Genomic DNA, 22,154 nt, shown 5'->3' with positions numbered 1-22,154 from the left:
AGATCTAGGTCAGGAAGGCATGCGAGAATAACGAATTAACGAATGAAAAAAGGAACAACGCTTTACATTCCGAATGAGTCGGCTTAGGGAAGAGAAGGGCTTTCCTTGCTATGAGAGCTGACACACACACACCCCACCAACGTGTGTGTGTGTGTGTGTGTGTGTGTGTGTGTGTGTGTGTGGACTTTGAGGTCCATAGACTGCTTTATTCTGGGAGTAATTCTGTTGTTTTTTTCAAACAAAGAGACTTTTGTAGTTGTGGAATTGGGACTGATCCTAAAAGAAAAATATGTCTCCAAGAACATGTGTGTAAGTGTGTGTGTGCGTGGTGAAACATATGGACTCTACTGTAGCCTGTATGTGTCGGAGTGGTAGCTCTTTGGCCTGTGGCTAGTCGTTACTTAATTCCCCACATCCTCCCCTTCCCTCATCCCCTCTTCTCTTCATTAATGTCTCTTCTATTCTGATTCTGTTCTTTATTCTCTCCTAGAACTAGGCTCATTCAAGTATGAACATTTCTCCCTCGCCTGTTTCCTGCTGCTATTCTCGTTAATGATCAACATTAGTAGAAAACTCCACCCTAAAACAATCATTAGTTTCATTAGTCCTTTTATTATTTTTTCCCTTTAGTCCTCTTGACGTAGTCACAAAATGTTTTGCTTGTCAGCGTTTGTCACGTTTTCAAGATATGAAACCTTCAAAATAGAAGAAGTCATCCCTGTGTGACGCGTCTTGCATCATTTAATGCATCATGTGCATTTTGAAAGTTGACATATCTTGAAAACAGGATTTCTGACAGAGCAACACTTTTTGAGACCATGTCAACAATGGACTAATGACACAAATACCTAAAGATGGTTTCTGGGTGGAGCTTTCCTTTAAGAGTCGGTCCTCAACTAATGACACAAATACCTAAAGATGGTTTCTGGGTGGAGCTTTCCTTTAAGAGTCGGTCCTCAACTAATGACACAAATACCTAAAGATGGTTTCTGGGTGGAGCTTTCCTTTAAGAGTCGGTCCTCAACTAATGACACAAATACCTAAAGATCGTTTCTGGGTGGAGCTTTCCTTTAAGAGTCGGTCCTCAACTAATGACACAAATACCTAAAGATGGTTTCTGGGTGGAGCTTTCCTTTAAGAGTCGGTCCTCAACTAATGACACAAATACCTAAAGATCGTTTCTGGGTGGAGCTTTCCTTTAAGAGTCGGTCCTCAACTAATGACACAAATACCTAAAGATGGTTTCTGGGTGGAGCTTTCCTTTAAGAGTCGGTCCTCAACTAATGATCTTCTATCTGTCTCAGGGTCGTCACATCAAGACAGGGCAACTAATGATCTTCTATCTGTCTCAGGGTCGTCATGTCAAGACAGGGCAACTAATGATTTTCTATCTGTCTCAGGGTCGTCATGTCAAGACAGGGCAACTAATGATCTTCTATCAGTCTCAGGGTCGTCATGTCAAGACAGGGCAACTAATGATCTTCTATCTGTCTCAGGGTCGTCATGTCAAGACAGGGCAACTTGCGGCCATCAAGGTCATGGATGTCACCGGGGTAAGTGACACACATACATAATTATACACACACACACACACACACATTCTAAGGTGCATATGTGTGTGTGTGTGTGAGCATCGTTGTAATGTGTGTGTGTTCCAGGATGAGGAAGAGGAGATTAAAGGGGAGATCAACATGTTGAAGAAGTACAGCCACCATCGGAACATTGCCACCTACTACGGTGCCTTCGTCAAGAAGAACCCTCCTGGCATCGACGACCAGCTATGGGTGTGTGTGTGTGTGTGTATGTGTGTGTGTGTGTGTGTTTGCATCCATGTGCGCCTGCATGCGTATGTGCACAGGTGTGTGTGGTAACCCTTTTCTCTGTCTATCTGTCTCTCTCTCTCGGTCTCTCTGTCTGTCTCTCTCTCTGTCTCTCTCTCTCTGTCTGTCTCTCTCTCTGTCTGTCTCTCTCTCTGTCTGTCTCTCTCTCTCTGCCTCTCTCTCTGCCTCTCTCTCTGTCTCTCTCTCTGTCTCTCTCTCTGTCTCTCTCTCTCTCTGTCTCTCTCTCTCTCTGTCTCTCTCTCTATCTCTCTCTCTGTCTCTCTCTCTGTCTCTCTCTCTGTCTCTCTCTCTCTCTCTCTCTGTCTCTCTCTCTCTCTGTCTCTCTCTGTCTCTCTGTGTCTCTCTCTGTCTCTCTCTGTCTCTCTGTGTCTCTCTCTGTCTCTCTGTGTCTCTCTGTCTCTCTCTCTCGGTCTCTCTCTCTCTCGGTCTCTCTCTGTCTCTCTCTCTCTCTGTCCCTCTCTGTCCCTCTCTGTCTCTCGGTCTCTCTCTGTCTCTGTCTCTGTCTCTCTCTCTCTCGGTCTCTCTCTGTCTCTCTCTCTCTCTCGGTCTCTCTCTGTCTCTGTCTCTGTCTCTCTCTGTCTCTCTCTCTCTCGGTCTCTCTCTGTCTCTGTCTCTGTCTCTCTCTCTCTCGGTCTCTCTCTGTCTCTCTCTCTCTCTCGGTCTCTCTCTGTCTCTGTCTCTATCTCTCTCTCTGTCTCTCTCTGTCTCTCTCTGTCTCTCTCTCTCTGTCTCTTTCTCTCTGTCTCTCTGTCTCTCTGTCTCTCTCTGTCTCTCTGTCTCTCTGTCTCTCTGTCTCTCTCTGTCTCTCTCTGTCTCTCTCTGTCTCTCTCTGTCTCTCCCTGTCTCTCCCTGTCTCTGTAGTTGGTGATGGAGTTCTGTGGGGCGGGCTCAATAACAGATCTGATTAAGAACACCAAGGGGAACTCACTGAAGGAGGAGTGGACTGCCTACATCTGCAGAGAGATCCTCAGGGTAAGTATTGCTAAAGATTTAGTGCTGAGAGATTAACCAACATTTCGGTTATTTTGAGTTTTTTCAACAACTAGTTGACTAACATCAGTTCAGTTATTGAAATGACATTTCTAGGTATCTCTACCTGAATTACATGATCTAAGTGATTGTAGTTGGTAAAATGTAGCCTGTAGCTCTATAGAGATGAGACTTGGAATGAAATAATATTTTATTTAAGTAAAGTCAATAAATTATGGTTAGTAAGTGAAAAGCATAGTGCATTTACTGCATTTAATGTAAAAATAAATCATTGAAATCAAAAACCGTGATAATTTTAAAAAACTCTACCTCAAAAAGCACATCGCTCAGCACTACTACAATTATACTATTACAGTAGTGAAGTACGTTTAATACTACATCATATTTCTACTGGTATACTACTATAGAACAATACAACCAACAAATTCAGAGTGATCTGAAATTACCAATCATATCTCTCTCTTCATCCCATTCTCTGTCTCTCTCTCTCTCTCTCTCTCTCTCTCTCTCTCTCTCTCTCTCTCTCCCTACCTCTCTCTCTCTCTCTCTCTCTCTCTCTCTCTCTCCTCTCTCTCTTTACCTCTCTCTCTCTACCTCTCTCTCTCTACCTCTCTCTCTCTACCTCTCTCTCTACCTCTTTCTCTACCTGTCTCCTCTCTCTTTCTCTACCTCTCTTTCTCTACCTCTCTTTCTCTACCTCTCCTTCTCTACCTCTCTCTCCTACTCTCTCTACCTCTCTTTCTCTACCTCTCTCTCTACCTCTCTCTACCTCTCTTTCTCTACCTTTCTCTACCTCTCATCCTGTAACTCTCCACCTCTCTCTCCACCTCTCTCTCCACCTCTCTCTCCACCTCTCTCTCTACCTCTCTCTCTACCTCTCTCTCTCCAGGGTCTAACCCATCTCCACCAGCACAAGGTCATCCACAGAGACATCAAGGGTCAGAACGTCCTGCTGACGGAGAACGCAGAGGTCAAACTGGGTGAGACAAACAGACTGACACAAAGGCATTTGTTGGTTTTAATAATAAAATATGTATTTTTGAAGACAAATTCCATTGTCCTACCCAGAATTGCTGAATATGTCACCTTCTTCAGTTTCCACATTGATCATGCACCAGACAGATAGGTCAAATAATTGACTGACTGAGTGAGTGAGTAATTGATTGATATGTTGATTGGTCTCTGGTCAGTGGACTTTGGTGTGAGCGCCCAGCTGGACCGGACGGTGGGGAAGAGGAACACCTTCATCGGGACTCCCTATTGGATGGCTCCTGAGGTCATAGCCTGCGACGAGAACCCTGAGGCCACCTACGACTTTAAGGTACCCAGAATACTCTGCTTCACACATTGTGTTTTGTCCCTTCATGTATTTATTTCCTCCTGACTCAGTGCTCTCACTTGTCCTCTCTCTCTCTCTCTCTCTCTCTCCCTCGCTCTCTCTCTCTCCCTCTCTCGCTCTCTGTGTCCCTCCCTCTCTCTCTCTCTCTCTCCCTCTCTCTCTCTCTGTGTCCCTCCCTCTCTCTCTCTCTCTCCCTCTCTCTACTCTCTCTCTGTGTCCCTCTCTCTCTCTCTCTCTCTCTCTCTCTCTCTCTGTGTGTGCCTCGCTCTCTCTCTCTCTCTCTCTCTCTCCCTCTCTCTCTGTGTCTCTCCTCTCTCTCTGTGTCTCTCCCTCTCTCTCTGTGTCCCTCCCTCTCTCTCTGTGTCCCTCCCTCCCTCTACTCTCTCTCTGTGTCCCTCCCTCTCTCTCTCTCTCTCTCTCTCTCTCTCTCTCTCTGTCTGTGTCCCTCCCTCTCTCTCTCTATCTCTCTCTCTCTGTGTCCCTCCCTCTCTCTCCTCTCTCTCTGTGTCCCTCTCTCTCTCTCTCCCTCTCCCTCTCTCTCTGTGTCTCTCCGTGTCCCTCCCTCTCTCTACTCTCTCTCTGTGTCCCTCCCCCTCTCTCTCTCTCTCTCTCTCTCTCTCTCTCTCTCTCTCTCTCTCTGTGTGTCTCTCTCTCTCTCTCTCTCTCTCTCTCTCTCCCTCTCTCTCTGTGTCTCTCCCTCTCTCTGTGTCTCTCCCTCTCTCTCTGTGTCTCTCTCTCTCTCTCTGTGTCTCTCCCTCTCTCTCTGTGTCCCTCCCTCTCTCTACTCTGTGTCTCTCTCTCTCTCTCTCTCTCTCTCTCTCTCTCTCTCTCTCTCTCTCTCTCTCTCTCTCTCTCTCTCTCTCTCTCTCTCTCTCTCTCTCTCTCTCTCTCTCTCTCTCTCTCTCTCTCTCTCTCTCTCTCTCTCTCTGTCTGTGTCCCTCCCTCTCTCTCTCTCTCTCTCTCTCTCTCTCTGTCTGTGTCCCTCCCTCTCTCTCTCTCTCTCTCTCTATCTCTCTCCCCCTCCTCTCTCTCTGTGTCCCTCTCTCTCTCTCTCTCTCTCTCTCTCTCTTAGAGTGACCTGTGGTCTCTGGGTATAACAGCTATAGAAATGGCAGAAGGAGCCCCTCGTAAGTATGGACACACACACACAGACACACACACACACACACACACACTGGTATTAACTATTTTCTGTCCGTCTGCAGCGTTGTGTGACATGCACCCAATGAGAGCCCTCTTCCTGATCCCACGAAACCCCGCCCCCAGACTCAAGTCCAAGAAGTGGTGAGTCTGCATCACACACACACACACTAATATCCTGATTATTACGAAGAAAAAATTAAAAATAATAATAATAATAACTTTCAGGTCTAAGAAGTTCCAGTCCTTCATTGAGAGTTGCTTGGTGAAGAGTCATGGTCAGAGACCCAGCACAGAGCAGCTGTTGAAGCACCCCTTCATCAGAGAGCTGCCCAACGAACGACAGATCCGCATCCAACTGAAGGACCACATCGACAGAACCAAGAAGAAACGTGGAGAGAGGGGTGAGACAGATATCAGTAGTCTGGAACACAAATAGAGTATGATGCTCACTTCTCCTGAGAGATCTGATGTGTTAGGTCACTTCTCCTCCTGAGAGATCTCATGTGTTAGGCCACTTCTCCTCCTGGGAGATCTGATGTGTTAGGTCACTTCTCCTCCTGAGAGATCTGATGTGTTAGGTCACTTCTCCTCCTGAGAGATCTGATGTGTTAGGTCACTTCTCCTCCTGGGAGATCTGATGTGTTAGGTCACTTCTCCCCCTGAGAGATCTGATGTGTTAGGTCACTTCTCCTCCTGAGAGATCTGATGTGTTAGGACACTTCTACTCCTGAGAGATCTGATGTGTTAGGTCACTTCTCCTCCTGGGAGATCTGATGTGTTAGCCCACTATAACCGACTGGTGTGTGTGTTCTTCTGCAGATGAGACAGAATATGAGTACAGCGGGAGTGAAGAGGAGGAAGAGGAGCGAGACGTGGGGGAGCCAAGGTAACACAGACACACACACACACAACAAACACAGTCTCTCATTGGTCCAATTTCCACTGACACACTCTTCTGGCTGGTCCTTCCCCAGCTCAATCATTAACATCCCTGGTGAGTCGACGTTAAGGCGGGACTTCCTGCGTCTGCAGCTGGCCAATAAGGAACGCTCTGAGGCTCTGAGGCGCCAGCAGTTGGAACAACAGCAGAACGAGGAACACAAGCGCCTCCTACTGGCCGAACGACAGAAACGCATAGAGGAGCAGAAAGAGCAGAGGAGGAGACTGGAGGAGGTAGGACACACTCATACATACACACACACACACCCACGCACACACACACACATGTTTACCTCTCTTTTTCTGTCCAACAGCAACAGTGCAGGGAGCGTGAGTTGAGGAAGCAGCAGGAGAGAGAACAGAGGAGGCGCTATGAGGAGATGGAACAACTACGGAGAGATGAGGAGAGGAGGCACGCGGAGAGAGAACAGGTACACACTTTGACTTCCTCCTGAAGTCCTCTTGTTCTCTCTCTTCCTGCTGCTACGGTGTATAGGAGTATATCTCTCTTGTTCTCTCTGTTTCCTGTTCTCTCCTTCCCTCCAGGCTGCATTAGGAGTACATCTCTGTCTGACTCTCTCTTTCTGTTTCCTGTTCTCTCCTTCCCTCCATGCTGCATTAGGAGTACATCTCTGTCTGACTCTCTCTTTCTGTTTCCTGTTCTCTCCTTCCCTCCATGCTGCGTTGTGATAGGAGTATATCCGTAGACAGCTGGAGGAGGAACAGAGACAGTTAGAGATCCTACAGCAACAGCTTCTACAGGAGCAGGCTCTACTGCTGGTAACACTGTTACCCCTGCATGTCTATGTATATATACCCCTGACCTCTCACCCCTGACCCCTCAATAACTTCTACAGGAGCATGACCATTGTATACCTTGCATGTGTACATCTACCTACCCCCCTCCTCTGAAGTCTGACCCCTCAACCCTGTGAAACTACAGCTACAGAGCCTGGGATGTAGACCTGTACTTTGTCCCTGTGTCCAGTGTTTGTTGTTCCTCGTTCCTCTCTGCAAGTCCTTACCCTGCAAGGAACCCCCCTCCCCAGCCCCATCAAATCACATCACATTTTATTTGTCACATGCGCCGAATACGACAGGTGTAGACCTTACCGTGAAAAGCTTACTTACAAGCCCTTAAAACCAACAATGCAGTTCAAGAAATAGAGTTAAGAAAATATTTGCTAAATAAACTAAAGTAAAAAATGTAGTAAAAAGTAACACCGAGCCGGTGTGCAGGTTAGTCCAGGTAATTTGTACATGGATCATGGAACGTCCCTGTGAGCCCTGTCCTGTATGGATCCTATTGGTCAACCTGTCCTGTGTGGAGTGATGCTATTGGTCATGTGTGTCATGTGTCTCTGTTGCTTGGCTCTGTGCTGTCATGATAGTGATTTGGTTAAGATCGGATAATAACAGCCTTCCATGTGTGTGTGTGTGTGTGTGTGTGTGTGTGTGTCCATAGGAGTATAAGCGTAAGCAGATTGAGGAACAACATCAAGCCGAGAGACTACAGAGACAGTTACAACAGGAGGTAACACTTGGCTCTTATGATGATGTCATATAACAATGGTGTTGAATAATTGAAGAGATGGTCAACTGTTGCCTATTTGTTTTGTAGAGAGCCTACCTGGTGTCTCTACAACAGCAGCAACAACAACAAAACCAAGATGGCCGACCAGGCGAGAAGAAACCTCTGTATCACTATAAAGACTCAGCTAGTCCTACTGACAAACCTGCATGGGCTAAAGAGGTACACACACAGACTCTGGAGAAACTCTGGTCTCTGGATAACATTCATAACTGAAGATCATGAGTACAGTCTCAGTCTAACTACAACATTGTCTGTGTAGTGGTGCATACAGCGTGGATCGGAACAAGATATTGTGTTCTTCTGTTACAGTTCTCGTGTGTGTGTGTGTGTGTGTGTGTGTGTGTGTGTGTGTGCTTGTTTAACTTCTGCCCCACCTTGTCTACAGGTCTTGAAGCAGCAGCCACACCCCCAGATCATCTCACCCCGCCCTTTCCTCAGACAAAGTCACTCCTTCAACCAACCTTCATCCCCCATTCCCTCCCACGCCAACCTCCCTCGCCGAGCCCCCTCCGACCCCACCCCTCCCCCTCACATCCGTATCTCCCTGGAGACCAGGGATCTAGTAGATCCTGTTCTGAAACAGGAGATCAGCCAGCAGGTTAGAGAGATGAGAGCTCAGAAAGCCGATCAGAGGGTGGTCAGACAGAAAGAAAGAGGACGCAATACCGGAGCCAACCACCAGGGGGTACCACACAACAAGGGGAGGCCAAAAGGGCCTAGCGAAGCCGGTCAGAAGGCTGGTCAGCAAGACCGAGGACGCAGTCCCAGACCTAAACACCCAGGGCCACAACACAACCCCAACCAGGGGCTAAAGCATAATGGGAAGGGGCAACAGGCTGGCTTTAACCGAGGCCCCAGCCCTAACCCCAAACCCAACCAAGCCCCAAAAGAGAGCCCCATCTCTAATCCCCAAGCCCCTAAACAAGAGGCCCTCAATGGGCCAGCCTGGGCACCCAGCTCCAGCCCCAACCAGGGACATAACCTGGGGGTGAAAGACCAGGGGCAGATATGGGTCAGTGGCCGTAGTGGCAGCTCCATCTCCCCCTGTCGTAGAATAGACATAGAAGTAAATGACATAGATGTAGAAATAGACTCCTCTTCCTCCTCTCATTCTAATTCTTCTTTCCTCTACCCCTCTCCTGATCATGATCTTAGAGGCAGCTCTCTGTTTCCCTGTCGTATACTAGATGTAGAAATAGATGAACTAGATATAGAAATGGAGGAACTAGAAAAGAGGGAGTTGGATTGTTGGAGGTATAGAGAGGAGGAGAGGGAAAGGGGTAGAGAGGGAGGTGTGGGGGGTTTGAGGATGGCTTCCAGCCATGAGAGTCTGTTGGGATCCTATGGGGGTCATACGAATTCTGACCTCTACCCCCGACCCCTAACCCCTGACCTCTCAGCCTCTGCACCGGCAGGCCGGCTACGCCCTTTCCTGTCCTCCAATCAAAATCACTTCCTGGCTCCTGAATCCTCCAAGCAGAGTCCGTTCCTCCAAGTCCCCGGCTGGGCACCTCCCCCTCTGAACAGAGTGAAGTCAGAGGTCAGTGATGATGATGAGGTCACGACCTCTAACCTGGACCTGACTTCCTCTGCTCCAGCTAACATGCTCAGATCACACCTGGCCCAGGCCATGCCCATTAGATCCAAGCTATCATCCCTCTCTCAGTCCTCCCTCTCTTTCTCCCCCCTTCGTTCTCCTGGTAAGAGCTCAGGTCCTCTGAAACAGTTAGTTTTAGCCTTAAATTGGATGGGCCTCTCGCCCCGAGGGTCACCTAGAACCTCACCCCAAACCTCAGCCGGAATCTCCCCCTCACACTCCCGACCTGAGTCCCCATGTCATCTCTCCCTCAATTCCCCTCCAGCTCCATTCTACCACTCCCAGTATCTCACACCCTGCTCCTCCCCCTACCTCACCCCTTTGTGTTCTCCTGACCCATCTCCCGGTGGCTCCCCCTTCGGCTCCCAGTCCCAGCTCACTATCAGACCACTAGCTGCTAGCCACTAGCCACACAGACAGACAGACAGACAGACAGACAGACGGACAGACGGACAGACGGACAGACGGACAGACAGACGGACAGACGGACGGACGGACGGACGGACTGACAGATAGACGGATAGATAGACGGATAGATAGACGGATAGATAGATAGACACACAGACAGACAGATAGATAGACACACAGACAGACAGATAGATAGACACACAGACAGACAGATAGATAGACACACAGACAGACAGATAGATAGACACACAGACAGACAGATAGATAGACACACAGACAGACAGATAGATAGATAGATGGATAGATAGACAGATAAATAGACACACAGACAGACAGACAGATAGATAGACACACAGACAGACAGATAGATAGACACACAGACAGACAGATAGATAGACACACCGACAGACAGATAGATAGACACACAGACAGACATAGATAGATAGACAGACAGACACACAGATAGATAGACAGACAGACACAGACACACACACACACGGACACACACACAGACTGACAGACTGACAGACTGACAGACTGACAGACTGACAGACATATATTCTTTATTATATTTGTAGATAAATCAAAATATTATACATTTCTATATTTTATACTATTTTGTACTACAACATTGTTTCAACTTCATAAAGCTCAGTTGGTTCATCCTTACCCACCTACCTCCGAAAGTCCCCAATCCAATCAAAACAAATATCTAGAAGAACCAGCCCCCCAGACTCCTTCTCTGTCAGGGTGCCTCCCCCCCAACCGCCCCTCCTTCTGGAGGTTGATGATGTCACAGCAAGGACTCCATACGTGTCACATCCTGTTTACGGTCAGTTAGCCAATTGCAGTTCAGCTTGGTGATGGGTGCTGGCCAATCAGGTCTCAGCCGGGTGAATGCCAATCAGGTCTCAGCTTGGTGCTGGGTGGAGGCCAATCAGGACTCTCTTTAGTGCTGGCCAATCGGTGGTGGACTATATTTTCTCTGGGATCACAGACCAACATGGATTCTCAACATTTCAGATTATCTTTTCTGCTAGAATGATACCTTCCAACTCCGCCTCTCCTCCATCCCCCTCTCCGCCTCTCCTCCATCCCCCTCTCCTCCATCCCCCTCTCCGCCTCTCCTCCATTCTCCTCTCCTCCATCCCCCTCTCCTCCATCCCCCTCTCCACCTCTCCTCCATCCCCCTCTCCTCCATCCCCCTTTCCGCCTCTCCTCCATCCCCCTCTCTGCCTCTCCTCCATCCCCCTCTCTGCCTCTCCTCCATCCCCCTCTCTGCCTCTCCTCCCTCCCCCTCTCTGCCTCTCCCTCCATCGCCCTCTCTCCTCTCCTCCATCCCCTCTCCTCCATCCTCCTCCTCTCCTCCATCCCCCTTTCTCCATCCCCCTCTCCTCCTCTCCTCCTCATCCCCCTCTCACCCTCTCCTCCATCCTCCTCTCCTCCATCCCCTCTCCGCCTCTCCTCCATCCCCCTCTCCTCGATCCCCCTCTCCTCCATCCCCCTCTCCTCCATCCCCCTCTCCACCTCTCCTCGATCCCTCTTCCTCCATCCCCCTTTCCACCTCTCCTCCATCCCCCTCTCTGCCTCTCCCCCCTCCCCCTCTCCGCCTCTCCTCCTCTCCCCATCCCCCTCCCTCCATCCCGCTCTCCTCCTCTCCTCCATCCCCCTCTCCTCCATCCTCCTCCTCTCCTCCATCCCCCTTTCCTCCATCCCCATCTCCTCCATCCCCCTCTCACCCTCTCCTCCATCCCCCTCTCCTCCATCCTCCATCCCCCTCTCCGCGTCTCCTCCATCCCCATCTCCCCCTCTCCTCCATCCCCCTCTCCTCCTCTCCTCCATCCTCCTCTCCTCTATCCCCCATTCCTCCATCCGCCTCTACTCCTCTCCTCCATCCCCCTCTCCTCCATCCCCCTCTCACCCTCTCCTCCATCCCCTCTCCTCTCTCCTCCATCCTCCTCTCCTCTAACCCCTCTCCTCCATCCCCATCTCCCTCTCCTCCTCTCCTCCATCCCCCTCTCCGCGTCTCCTCCATCCCCCTCTCCCCACTCCTCATCCCCCTCTCCTCCTCTCCCCCATCCTCCTCTCCTCTATCCCCCTCTCCTCCATCCCCATCCCCCTCTCCTCCCTCCCCCTCTCCGCCTCTCCTCCATCCCCCTCTCCCCTCTCCTCCATCCCCCTCTCCGCCTCTCCTCCATCCCCCTCTCCTCCTCTCCTCCATCCCCCTCTCCTCCTCTCCTCCGTCCTCCTCTCCTCCATTCTCCTCTCCACCGTCCCCCTCTCCTCATCTCCCTCTCCTCCTCTCCTCCATCCCCCTCTCCGCCTCTCCTCCATCCCCTCTCCTCCTCTCCTCCGTCCTCCTCTCCTCCATCCCCTCTCCTCCTCTCCTCCGTCCTCCTCTCCTCCATTCTCCTCTCCACCGTCCCCTCTCCTCTTCCCCCTCTCCTCCATCCCCCTCTCCTCCTCCCTCCATCCCCCTCTCCTCCTCTCCTCCGTCCTCCTCTCCTCCATCCCCCTCTCCTCATCCCCCTCTCCTTATCTCCTCCATCCCCCTCTCCTCCATCCCCCTCTTCTCCTCCAACTCGGCCTCTCCTCCATCCCCCTCTCCTCCTCTCCCCATCCTCTTCTCCTCCATCCCCCTCCTCCATCCCCCTCTCCACCTCTCCTCCATCCCCCTCTCGTCCTCTCCTCCCATCCCCCTCTCCTCCTCTCCTCCTCTCCTCCTCTCCTCCATCCCCCTCATCCCCCTCTCCTCCATCCCCCTCTCCACCTCTCCTCCATCCCCCTCTCCTCCTCTCCTCCTCTCCTCCATCCCCCTCTCCTCCTCTCCTCCATCCCCCTCTCCGCCTCTCCTCCATCCCCCTCTCTGCCTCTCCTCCATCCCCCTCTCCTCCTCTCCTCCATCCCCCTCTCCTCCATCCCCCTCTCCTCCATCCCCCTCTTCTCCTCCAACTCGGCCTCTCCTCCATCCCCCTCTCCTCCTCCTCCTCCTCCTCTCCTCCATCCCCCTCTCCTCCATCCACCTTTCCTCCTCTCCTCCATCCCCCTCTCCACTCTCCTCCATCCCCCTCTCCTCCTCTCCTCCAACTCCGCTCTCTCCCTATCATCCCCTCACTCTCTCCCTATCATCCCCTCACTCTCTCCCTATCATCCCCGCTCTCTCTCCCTATCATCCCCGCTCGCTCTCTCTATCATCCCCGCTCGCTCTCTCTATCATCCCCGCTCGCTCTCTCTATCATCCCCGCGCTCTCTCTCTATCATCCCCGCTCGCTCTCTCTCTATCATCCCCGCTCGCTCTCTCTCTATCATCCCCGCTCGCTCTCTCTATCATCCCCGCTCGCTCTCTCTATCATCCCCGCTCGCTCTCTCTATCATCCCCGCTCGCTCTCTCGCTATCATCCCCGCTCGCTCTCTCTCTATCATCCCCGCTCGCTCTCTCTCTATTATCCCCGCTCGCTCTCTCTCTATCATCCCCGCGCTCTCTCCATCTCTCAGTTACAGCTTGTAGAGGAGGACCAGTTGATTCTAACCATTAATTGCATGATTGATTGCTCGGATCAACATGCAATGATGAACCTGCCTCAGAACACTGTAGACAACACCGTATTAACCTGTTGGTAATGTCCAGGTAGTCTAATAATCATGATGATGTGTGTCAGGTGGAGGAGCGGTCCAGCTGAACAGACAGAGTTCTCCAGCGCTGCAGCATAAGGCCGTCTCCAGCCGGGTCTCTGAGGCCTCCCTGCCTCCTCGCTCCGAGTCCTTCAGCACTGCAGGGATGCAGCCGGCCCGCACCCCACCAACACACCGCCCAGTTGAACCACAGGTGTGTGTCTGTCCCTTCTGTCGTCTGTCTGTCTCTCTGTGTGTGCGTGTCTGTGTGTGTTGACATTTACAAATATACAATATACACACAACCTGTAATTGTATTTGATATTGCATACTACTATGCTGTAGCCTATACTACAGTCAACAAGCAGTATGTCTGTCTGATGGAATAGGAAAATGAGAACGGACATTCCCATAATTCAGTGTTTTATCTCATTCTCTCTCTCTAGATGGCCCACCTGATTCCAGTGAAGACCATGACAGGCTCTCAGTCTCTGCAGGAGAGCAGAGGGGGAGAGGCAGGAGGGATGGGGAGGAGAGGGGAGGAGGGGGGAGGCATGCCCCCCCGCCAGAACTCTGACCCCACCTCTGACTCGAACCCCCGCCCCTCCACCTCGTACCACTAGCCGGGAGGACGATGAGCTTCCCCCTAAGGTCCCTCAGAGAACCACCTCCATCTCCCCAGCACTGATGAGGAAAAACTCCCCCAACGCACAGGGACTCATACGAGACAGGTGTGTGTGTGTCAGGGTCGGGCTCAATTCCATTTCAATTCCAGTTAATTCAGGAAGTGCACTGAAATTGCTTTTCACTTCAATGCTTTTCAATGAGGAATTGGAATTAGGTTTACTTCATTTACTGAAATGAAATGGCATTGACCCCAACCCTGGTGTGTGTGTACTGTATATGTAATTACAGTGTGTATTAACAGTGTGTGTGTTCTTTCAGTCATCCAGACCTGAGAGCTTCAGAGTTGTGTCTCGATACTGCTCTACAGAGGTCCTCTCACTCCTCCTCCTCATCCTCACCTTCATCACAGAGAGGTACACACACACACACACACACACACACATACATATACAGTGCCTTGCGAAAGTATTCGGCCCCCTTGAACTTTGCGACCTTTTGTCACATTTCAGGCTTCAAACATAAAGATATAAAACTGTATTTTTTGTGAAGAATCAACAACAAGTGGGACACAATCATGAAGTGGAACTATTATTGGATATTTCAAACTTTTTTAACAAATCAAAAACTGAAAAATTGGGCGTGCAAAATTATTCAGCCCCCTTTAGTTAATACTTTGTAGCGCCACCTTTTGCTGCGATTACAGCTGTAAGACGCTTGGGTTTTGTCTCTATCAGTTTTGCACATTGAGAGACTGAAAATTTTTCCCATTCCTCCTTGCAAAACAGCTCGAGCTCAGTGAGGTTGGATGGAGAGCATTTGTGAACAGCAGTTTTCAGTTCTTTCCACAGATTCTCGATTGGATTCAGGTCTGGACTTTGACTTGGCCATTCTAACACCTGGATATGTTTATTTTTGAACCATTCCATTGTAGATTTTGCTTTATGTTTTGGATCATTGTCTTGTTGGAAGACAAATCTCCGTCCCAGTCTCAGGTCTTTTGCAGACTCCATCAGGTTTTCTTCCAGAATGGTCCTGTATTTGGCTCCATCCATCTTCCCATCAATTTTAACCATCTTCCCTGTCCCTGCTGAAGAAAAGCAGGCCCAAACCATGATGCTGCCACCACCATGTTTGACAGTGGGGATGGTGTGTTCAGCTGTGTTGCTTTTACGCCAAACATAACGTTTTGCATTGTTGCCAAAAAGTTCAAGTTTTGGTTTCATCTGACCAGAGCACCTTCTTCCACATGTTTGGTGTGTCTCCCAGGTGGCTTGTGGCAAACTTTAAACGACACTTTTTATGGATATCTTTAAGAAATGGCTTTCTTCTTGCCACTCTTCCATAAAGGCCAGATTTGTGCAATATACGACTGATTGTTGTCCTATGGACAGAGTCTCCCACCTCAGCTGTAGATCTCTGCAGTTCATCCAGAGTGATCATGGGCCTCTTGGCTGCATCTCTGATCAGTCTTCTCCTTGTATGAGCTGAAAGTTTAGAGGGACGGCCAGGTCTTGGTAGATTTGCAGTGGTCTGATACTCCTTCCATTTCAATATTATCGCTTGCACAGTGCTCCTTGGGATGTTTAAAGCTTGGGAAATCTTTTTGTATCCAAATCCGGCTTTAAACTTCTTCACAACAGTATCTCGGACCTGGCTGGTGTGTTCCTTGTTCTTCATGATGCTCTCTGCACTTTTAACGGACCTCTGAGACTATCACAGTGCAGGTGCATTTATACGGAGACTTGATTACACACAGGTGGATTGTATTTATCATCATTAGTCATTTAGGTCAACATTGGATCATTCAGAGATCCTCACTGAACTTCTGGAGAGAGTTTGCTGCACTGAAAGTAAAGGGGCTGAATAATTTTGCACGGCCAATTTTTCAGTTTTTGATTTGTTAAAAAAGTTTGAAATATCCAATAAATGTCGTTCCACTTCATGATTGTGTCCCACTTGTTGTTGATTCTTCACAAAAAAATACAGTTTTATATATTTATGTTTGAAGCCTGAAATGTGGCAAAAGGTCGCAAAGTTCAAGGGGGCCGAATACTTTCGCAAGGCACTGTATATATATGTGACTGATGAGTACATGTATTTGTCTGTTGATACTCTTTGTGAATATTGATGCTGACTCCTCCCTTATGCTGTGATAGGTCCACCAGTCCAGGAGACCTCCCCCCCAGCAGAAGCCACTCAGGAGGTCAGGATCAGACCGGAGGAGGGGCGAGACTCAGGCAGACCCAGCAGACCTGCCGTGAGTGACACACACTCACACGCAAACACACACCTCAATTCTTTCTGGGAGTCAGGCTTTCTCCACTTCTGCTGCTTATGTTTCTCTTTTCCTCCCTCTCTTTCTCCTTCCTTCTCTCCTCCTCAATCTCTTCTGCTGTTCATCCCCTTCTATCAGAGCTATAAGAAAGCCATAGATGAGGTTAGTGACTTCTCCCCTTTATATATATATCTATCTATCTATCTCTCTCTCTCTCTCTCTCTCTCTCTCTCTCTCTCTCTCTCTCTCTCTCTCTCTCTCTCTCTCTCTCTCTCTCTCTCTCTCTCTCTCTCTCTCTCTCTCTCTCTCTCTCTCTCTCTCTCTCTCTCTCTCTCTCTCTCTCTCTCTCTCTCTCTCTCTCTCTCTCTCTCTCTCTCTCTCTCTCTCTCTCTCTCTCTGTCTCTCTGTGTAATCTGAGGGAAATATGTATCTCTAATATGGTCATACATTGGGCAGGAGGTTAGGAAGTGCAGCTCAGTTTCCACCTCATTTTGTGGGCAGTGAGCACATAGCCTGTCTTCTCTTGAGAGCCATGTCTGCCTACGGCGGCCTTTCTCAATAGCAAGGCTATGCTCACTGAGTCTGTACATAGTCAAAGCTTTCCTTAATTTTGGGTCAGTCACAGTGGTCAGGTATTCTGCCGCTGTGTACTCTCTGTTTAGGGCCAAATAGCATTCTAGTTTGCTCTGTTTTTTTGTTAATTCTTTCCAATGTGTCAAGTAATTATCTTTTTGTTTTCTCATGATTTGGTTGGGTCTAATTGTGCTGTTGTCCTGGGGCTCTGTAGGGTGTGTTTGTGTTTGTGAACAGAGCCCCAGGACCAGCTTGCTTAGGGGACTCTTCTCCAGGTTCATCTCTCTGTAGGTGATGGCTTTGTTATGGAAGGTTTGTGAATGACTTCCTTTTAGGTGGTTGTAGAATTTGACGGCTCTTTTCTGGATTTTGATAATTAGTGGGTATCGACCTAATTCTGCTCTGCATGCATTATTTGGTGTTCTACGTTGTACACGGAGGATATTTTTGCAGAATTCTGCGTGCAGAGTCTCAATTTGGTGTTTGTCCCATTTTGTGAAGTCTTGGTTGGTGAGCGGACCCCAGACCTCACAACCATAAAGGGCAATGGGCTCTATGACTGATTCAAGTATTTTTAGCCAAATCCTAATTGGTATGTTGAAATTTATGTTTATTTTGATGGCATAGAATGCCCTTCTTGCCTTGTCTCTCAGATCGTTCACAGCTTTGTGGAAGTTACCTGTGGTATGTATAGTTTTTTGTGTGCTCTAGGGCAACAGTGTCTAGATGGAATTTGTATTTGTGGTCCTGGTGACTGGACCTTTTTTGGAACACCATTATTTTGGTCTTACTGAGATTTACTGTCAGGGCCCAGGTCTGACAGAATCTGTGCATAAGATCTAGGTGCTGCTGTAGGCCCTCCTTGGTTGGTGACAGAAGCACCAGATCATCGGCAAACAGCAGACATTTGACTTCGGATTCTAGCAGGGTGAGGCCGGGTGCTGCAGACTTTTCTAGTGCCCGCGCCAATTCGTTGATATATATGTTGAAGAGGGTGGGGCTTAAGCTGCATCCCTGTCTAACCCCACGACCCTGTGTGAAGAAATGTGTGTGTTTTTTGCCAATTTTAACCTCACACTTGTTGTTTGTGTACATGGATTTTATAATGTCGTATGTTTTACCCCCAACACCACTTTCCTTCAGTTTGTATAGCAGACCCTCATGCCAGATTGAGTTTGAGAAGATTGAGAAGACTTTGCCTTTGTTTTGGTTTGTTTGGTTGTCAATTAGGGTGTGCAGGGTGAATACATGGTCTGTTGTACGGTAATTTGGTAAAAAGCCAATTTGACATTTGCTCAGTACATTGTTTTCATTGAGGAAATGTACGAGTCTGCTGTTAATAATAATGCAGAGGATTTTCCCAAGGTTACTGTTGACACATATTCCACGGTAGTTATTGGGGTCAAATTTGTCTCCACTTTTTTGGATTGGGGTGATCAGTCCTTGGTTCCAAATATTGGGGAAGATGCCAGAGCTAAGTATGATGTTAAAGAGTTTTAGTATAGCCAATTGGAATTTGTTGTCTGTATATTTGATCATTTCATTGAGGATACCATCAACACCACAGGCCTTTTTGGGTTGGAGGGTTTTTATTTTGTCCTGTAACTCATTCAATGTAATTGGAGAATCCAGTGGGTTCTGGTAGTCTTTAATAGTTGATTCTAAGATCTGTATTTGATCATGTATATGTTTTTGTTCTTTATTCTTTGTTATAGAGCCAAAAAGATTGGAGAAGTGGTTTACCCATACATCTCCATTTTTGATAGATAATTCTTCGTGTTGTTGTTTGTTTAGTGTTTTCCAATTTTCCCAGAAGTGGTTAGAGTCTATGGATTCTTCAATTGCATTGAGCTGATTTCTGACATGCTGTTCCTTCTTTTTCCGTAGTGTATTTCTGTATTGTTTTAGTGATTCACCATAGTGAAGGCGTAGACTCAGGTTTTCCGGGTCTCTATGTTTTTGGTTGGACAGGTTTCTCAATTTCTTTCTTAGATTTTTGCATTCTTCATCAAACCATTTGTCATTATTGTTAATTTTTTTCGGTTTTCTATTTGAGATTTTTAGATTTGATAGGGAAGCTGAGAGGTCAAATATACTGCTAAGATTTTCTACTGCCAAGTTTACACCTTCACTATTACAGCGGAACGTTTTACCCAGGAAATTGTCTAAAAGGGATTGAATTTGTTGTTGCCTAATTGTTTTTTGGTAGGTTTCCAAACTGCATTCCTTCCATCTATAGCATTTTTTAATGTTACTCAGTTCCTTTGGCTTTGATGCCTCATGAATGATTATTGCTCTGTTTAAGTAGACTGTGATTTTGCTGTGGTCTGATAGGGGTGTCAGTGGGCTGACTGTGAACGCTCTGAGAGACTCTGGGTTGAGGTCAGTGATAAAGTAGTCTACAGTACTACTGCCAAGAGATGAGCTATAGGTGTACCTACCATAGGAGTCCCCTCGAAGTTGTGACCCGTTTTTGTTGGTTATGTTGTCATAGTTGTGCCTAGGGGGGCATATGTGGGAGGGAATGCTGTCACCTCCAGGCAGGTGTTTGTCCCCCTGTGTGCTGAGGGTGTCAGGTTCTTGTCCGGTTCTGGCATTTAGGTCGCCACAGACTAGTACATGTCCCTGGGCCTGGAAATGATTGATTTCCCCCTCCAGGATGGAGAAGCTGTCTTCATTAAAATATGGGGATTCTAGTGGGGGGATATAGGTAGCACACAGGAGGACATTTTTCTCTGTTAGGATAATTTCCTTTTGAATTTCTAGCCAAATGTAAAATGTTCCTGTTTTGATTAATTTAATGGAGTGAGTTAGGTCTGCTCTATACCAAATTAGCATACCCCCTGAGTCCCTTCCCTGTTTCACACCTGGTAGTTTGGTGGATGGGACTACCAGCTCTCTGTAACCTAGAGGGCAACCAGTGGGTCCGTCTCCTCTATACCAGGTTTCTTGCAGGATGACAATGTCTGTATTACCGATTTCTTTGGTGAAGTCTGGGTTTCTGCTCTTTAGGCCAAAGGCAGATGACCTCAGGCCTTGGATATTCCAGGATAATATAGTGAAGGCTTTTTGTTCCATAGAGTGTCCAATGTTGTTGGTCGTGGTTTGCCCTCAGGCCAGTAAGTGTGAGCAGAGCCTTCTCTCTCTCTCTCTCTCTCTCTCTCTCTCTTTCTCTCTCTCTTTCTCTCTTTCTCTCTCTCTTTCTCTCTCTCTTTCTCTCTCTCTTTCTCTCTCTCTTTCTCTCTCTCTTTCTCTTTCTTTCTTTCTTTCTTTCTTTCTTTCTTTCTTTCTTTCTTTAGTGGGATGTGTGTAAGCTCAACTTAACTTTGAAGGTCTGACCAGACTTTTGGAATTCTGAAGTATGTTTGTGAATTGAAGTGTCAGGGAGCTGAAAGCATCTAGCCTAGTGGTTAGAGTGTTGGGCCAGTAACCGAAAGGTTGCTGGATTGAATCCCTGAGCTGACAAGGTACAAATCTGCCGTTCTGCCCCTGAACAAGGCAATTAACCCACTGTTCCCCGGTAAACTGTCATTGTAGATAAGAATTTGTTCTTAACTGACTTGCCTAGTTAAATACACACAAAAAATATATCTTTCTCTTCATTACTCTGTGCACATTGGTTATTTTAGTAGGAACTGGTGTGTGTGGTTTAGGAAGAGCTTGTGGAGGTCCACCCTGTCTGTATGAATTGGTTTGGTCCAGTTGGGGGGAATGGGGCTGTGGGACTGGGCCATCTGGTAGCATGGGGGTGTTTGCTAGATGGATGCAGACATGGATGTACCCCCTTTATTTTTTAGAAGATTGTTTTTTGATTTATTGGTTTATAACATCTTTGTTTTAGCTGGTCTTTCACTAGGACATCTTTCTCCAGAGTTCACAAATGTTTATTTGACGTGAAGTCATTGATGCTGATAGTTGATCTCGTTCTGTCCTTCTCTCAGTTCCCCCTTTGTCTCTGTTAATTGGACTCTCCCAACCCTCTTGACTGTTAGAGAATATTCACATTTGTATTTACTTTCTCTTTTTTTTCTCTCCCTCTCTCTCTGTCGCGCTCTCTCTGTCGCGCTCTCTCTGTCGCGCTCTCTCTGTCGCGCTCTCTCTGTCACTCTCTCTCTCTCATTCTCTCTCTCTCTCTCTGTCGCTCTCTCTCTCTCTCTCTGTCGCGCTCTCTCTGTCGCTCTCTCTCTCTCTGTCGCTCTCTCTCTCTCTGTCGCTCTCTCTCTCTCTGTCGCTCTCTCTCTCTCTGTCGCTCTCTCACTCTGTCGCGCTCTCACTCTGTCGCGCTCTCACTCTGTCGCTCTCTCACTCTGTCGCTCTCTCTGTGTCGCTCTCTCTGTCTCTCTCTCTCTGTCGCTCTCTCTCTCTCTGTCGCTCTCTCTCTCTCTGTCGCTCGCTCTCTCTGTCGCTCTCTCTCTCTCTCTCTCTCTGTCGCTCTCTCTGTCGCTCTCTCTTCTCTCTCTCTCTCTGTCGCTCTCTCTCTCTCTGTCGCTCTCTCTCTCTCTCTCTCTCTCTCTCTCTCTCTCTCTCTCTCTCTCTCTCTCTCTCTCTCTCTCTCTCTCTCTCTCTCTCTCTCTCTCTCTCTCTCTCTCTCTCTCTCTCTCTCTCTCTCTCTCTGTCTCTCTCTCTTTAGGACCTAAGTGCGCTGGCTAAGGAGCTGAGAGATTTGAGGGTAGAGGAGGGCAGTAGACCTCCAGTGAAGGTGAGAAAGGTAATGTTTGACAAAGCATATCCACTTTCAGACAGTATACCTTCATAGTGTACACTTTCAGACAGTATACCTTCATAGTGTACACTTTCAGACAGTATACCTTCATAGTGTACACTTTCAGACTGTATACCTTCATAGTGTACACTTTCAGACAGTATACCTTCATAGTGTACACTTTCAGACTGTATACCTTCATAGTGTACACTTTCAGACTATATACCTTCATAGTGTACACTTTCAGACTGTATACCTTCATAGTGTACACTTTCAGACAGTATACCTTCATAGTGTCCACTTTCAGATATTATACCTTCATAGTGTACACTTTCAGACTATATACCTTCATAGTGTACACTTTCAGACTGTATACCTTCATAGTGTACACTTTCAGACAGTATACCTTCATAGTGTCCACTTTCAGATATTATACCTTCATAGTGTACACTTTCAGACTATATACCTTCATAGTGTACACTTTCAGACTGTATACCTTCATAGTGTACACTTT

At 48.0% G+C, this 22,154-nt stretch overlaps 1 protein-coding gene across 1 annotated transcript in view; it reads left to right on the top strand.

The window, feature by feature from the left end:
* LOC110527385 (TRAF2 and NCK-interacting protein kinase) overlaps positions 1-22,154 on the top strand; it is a 54,838-nt gene that overhangs the window by 24,118 nt on the left and 8,566 nt on the right. The window contains 22 exon segments of the mRNA XM_036982688.2: positions 1,497-1,553; positions 1,659-1,784; positions 2,703-2,813; positions 3,721-3,811; positions 4,022-4,152; positions 5,243-5,297; positions 5,376-5,454; positions 5,539-5,714; positions 6,133-6,199; positions 6,288-6,486; positions 6,567-6,683; positions 6,946-7,032; positions 7,718-7,786; positions 7,874-8,005; positions 13,511-13,523; positions 13,526-13,677; positions 13,910-14,056; positions 14,058-14,194; positions 14,409-14,503; positions 16,247-16,347; positions 16,504-16,527; positions 21,569-21,646. Of these exon segments, the coding sequence (XP_036838583.2) occupies positions 1,497-1,553; positions 1,659-1,784; positions 2,703-2,813; positions 3,721-3,811; positions 4,022-4,152; positions 5,243-5,297; positions 5,376-5,454; positions 5,539-5,714; positions 6,133-6,199; positions 6,288-6,486; positions 6,567-6,683; positions 6,946-7,032; positions 7,718-7,786; positions 7,874-8,005; positions 13,511-13,523; positions 13,526-13,677; positions 13,910-14,056; positions 14,058-14,194; positions 14,409-14,503; positions 16,247-16,347; positions 16,504-16,527; positions 21,569-21,646 (2,244 nt within the window).

This window comes from Oncorhynchus mykiss, chromosome 7 (genome assembly GCF_057628025.1).
Source record: "Oncorhynchus mykiss isolate SJ-2025 chromosome 7, ASM5762802v1, whole genome shotgun sequence".
Classification (NCBI taxonomy): domain Eukaryota; kingdom Metazoa; phylum Chordata; class Actinopteri; order Salmoniformes; family Salmonidae; genus Oncorhynchus; species Oncorhynchus mykiss.
The sequence above is the reverse complement of the archived record's forward strand: the minus strand, read 5'-3'. Positions and strand labels throughout refer to the sequence as shown.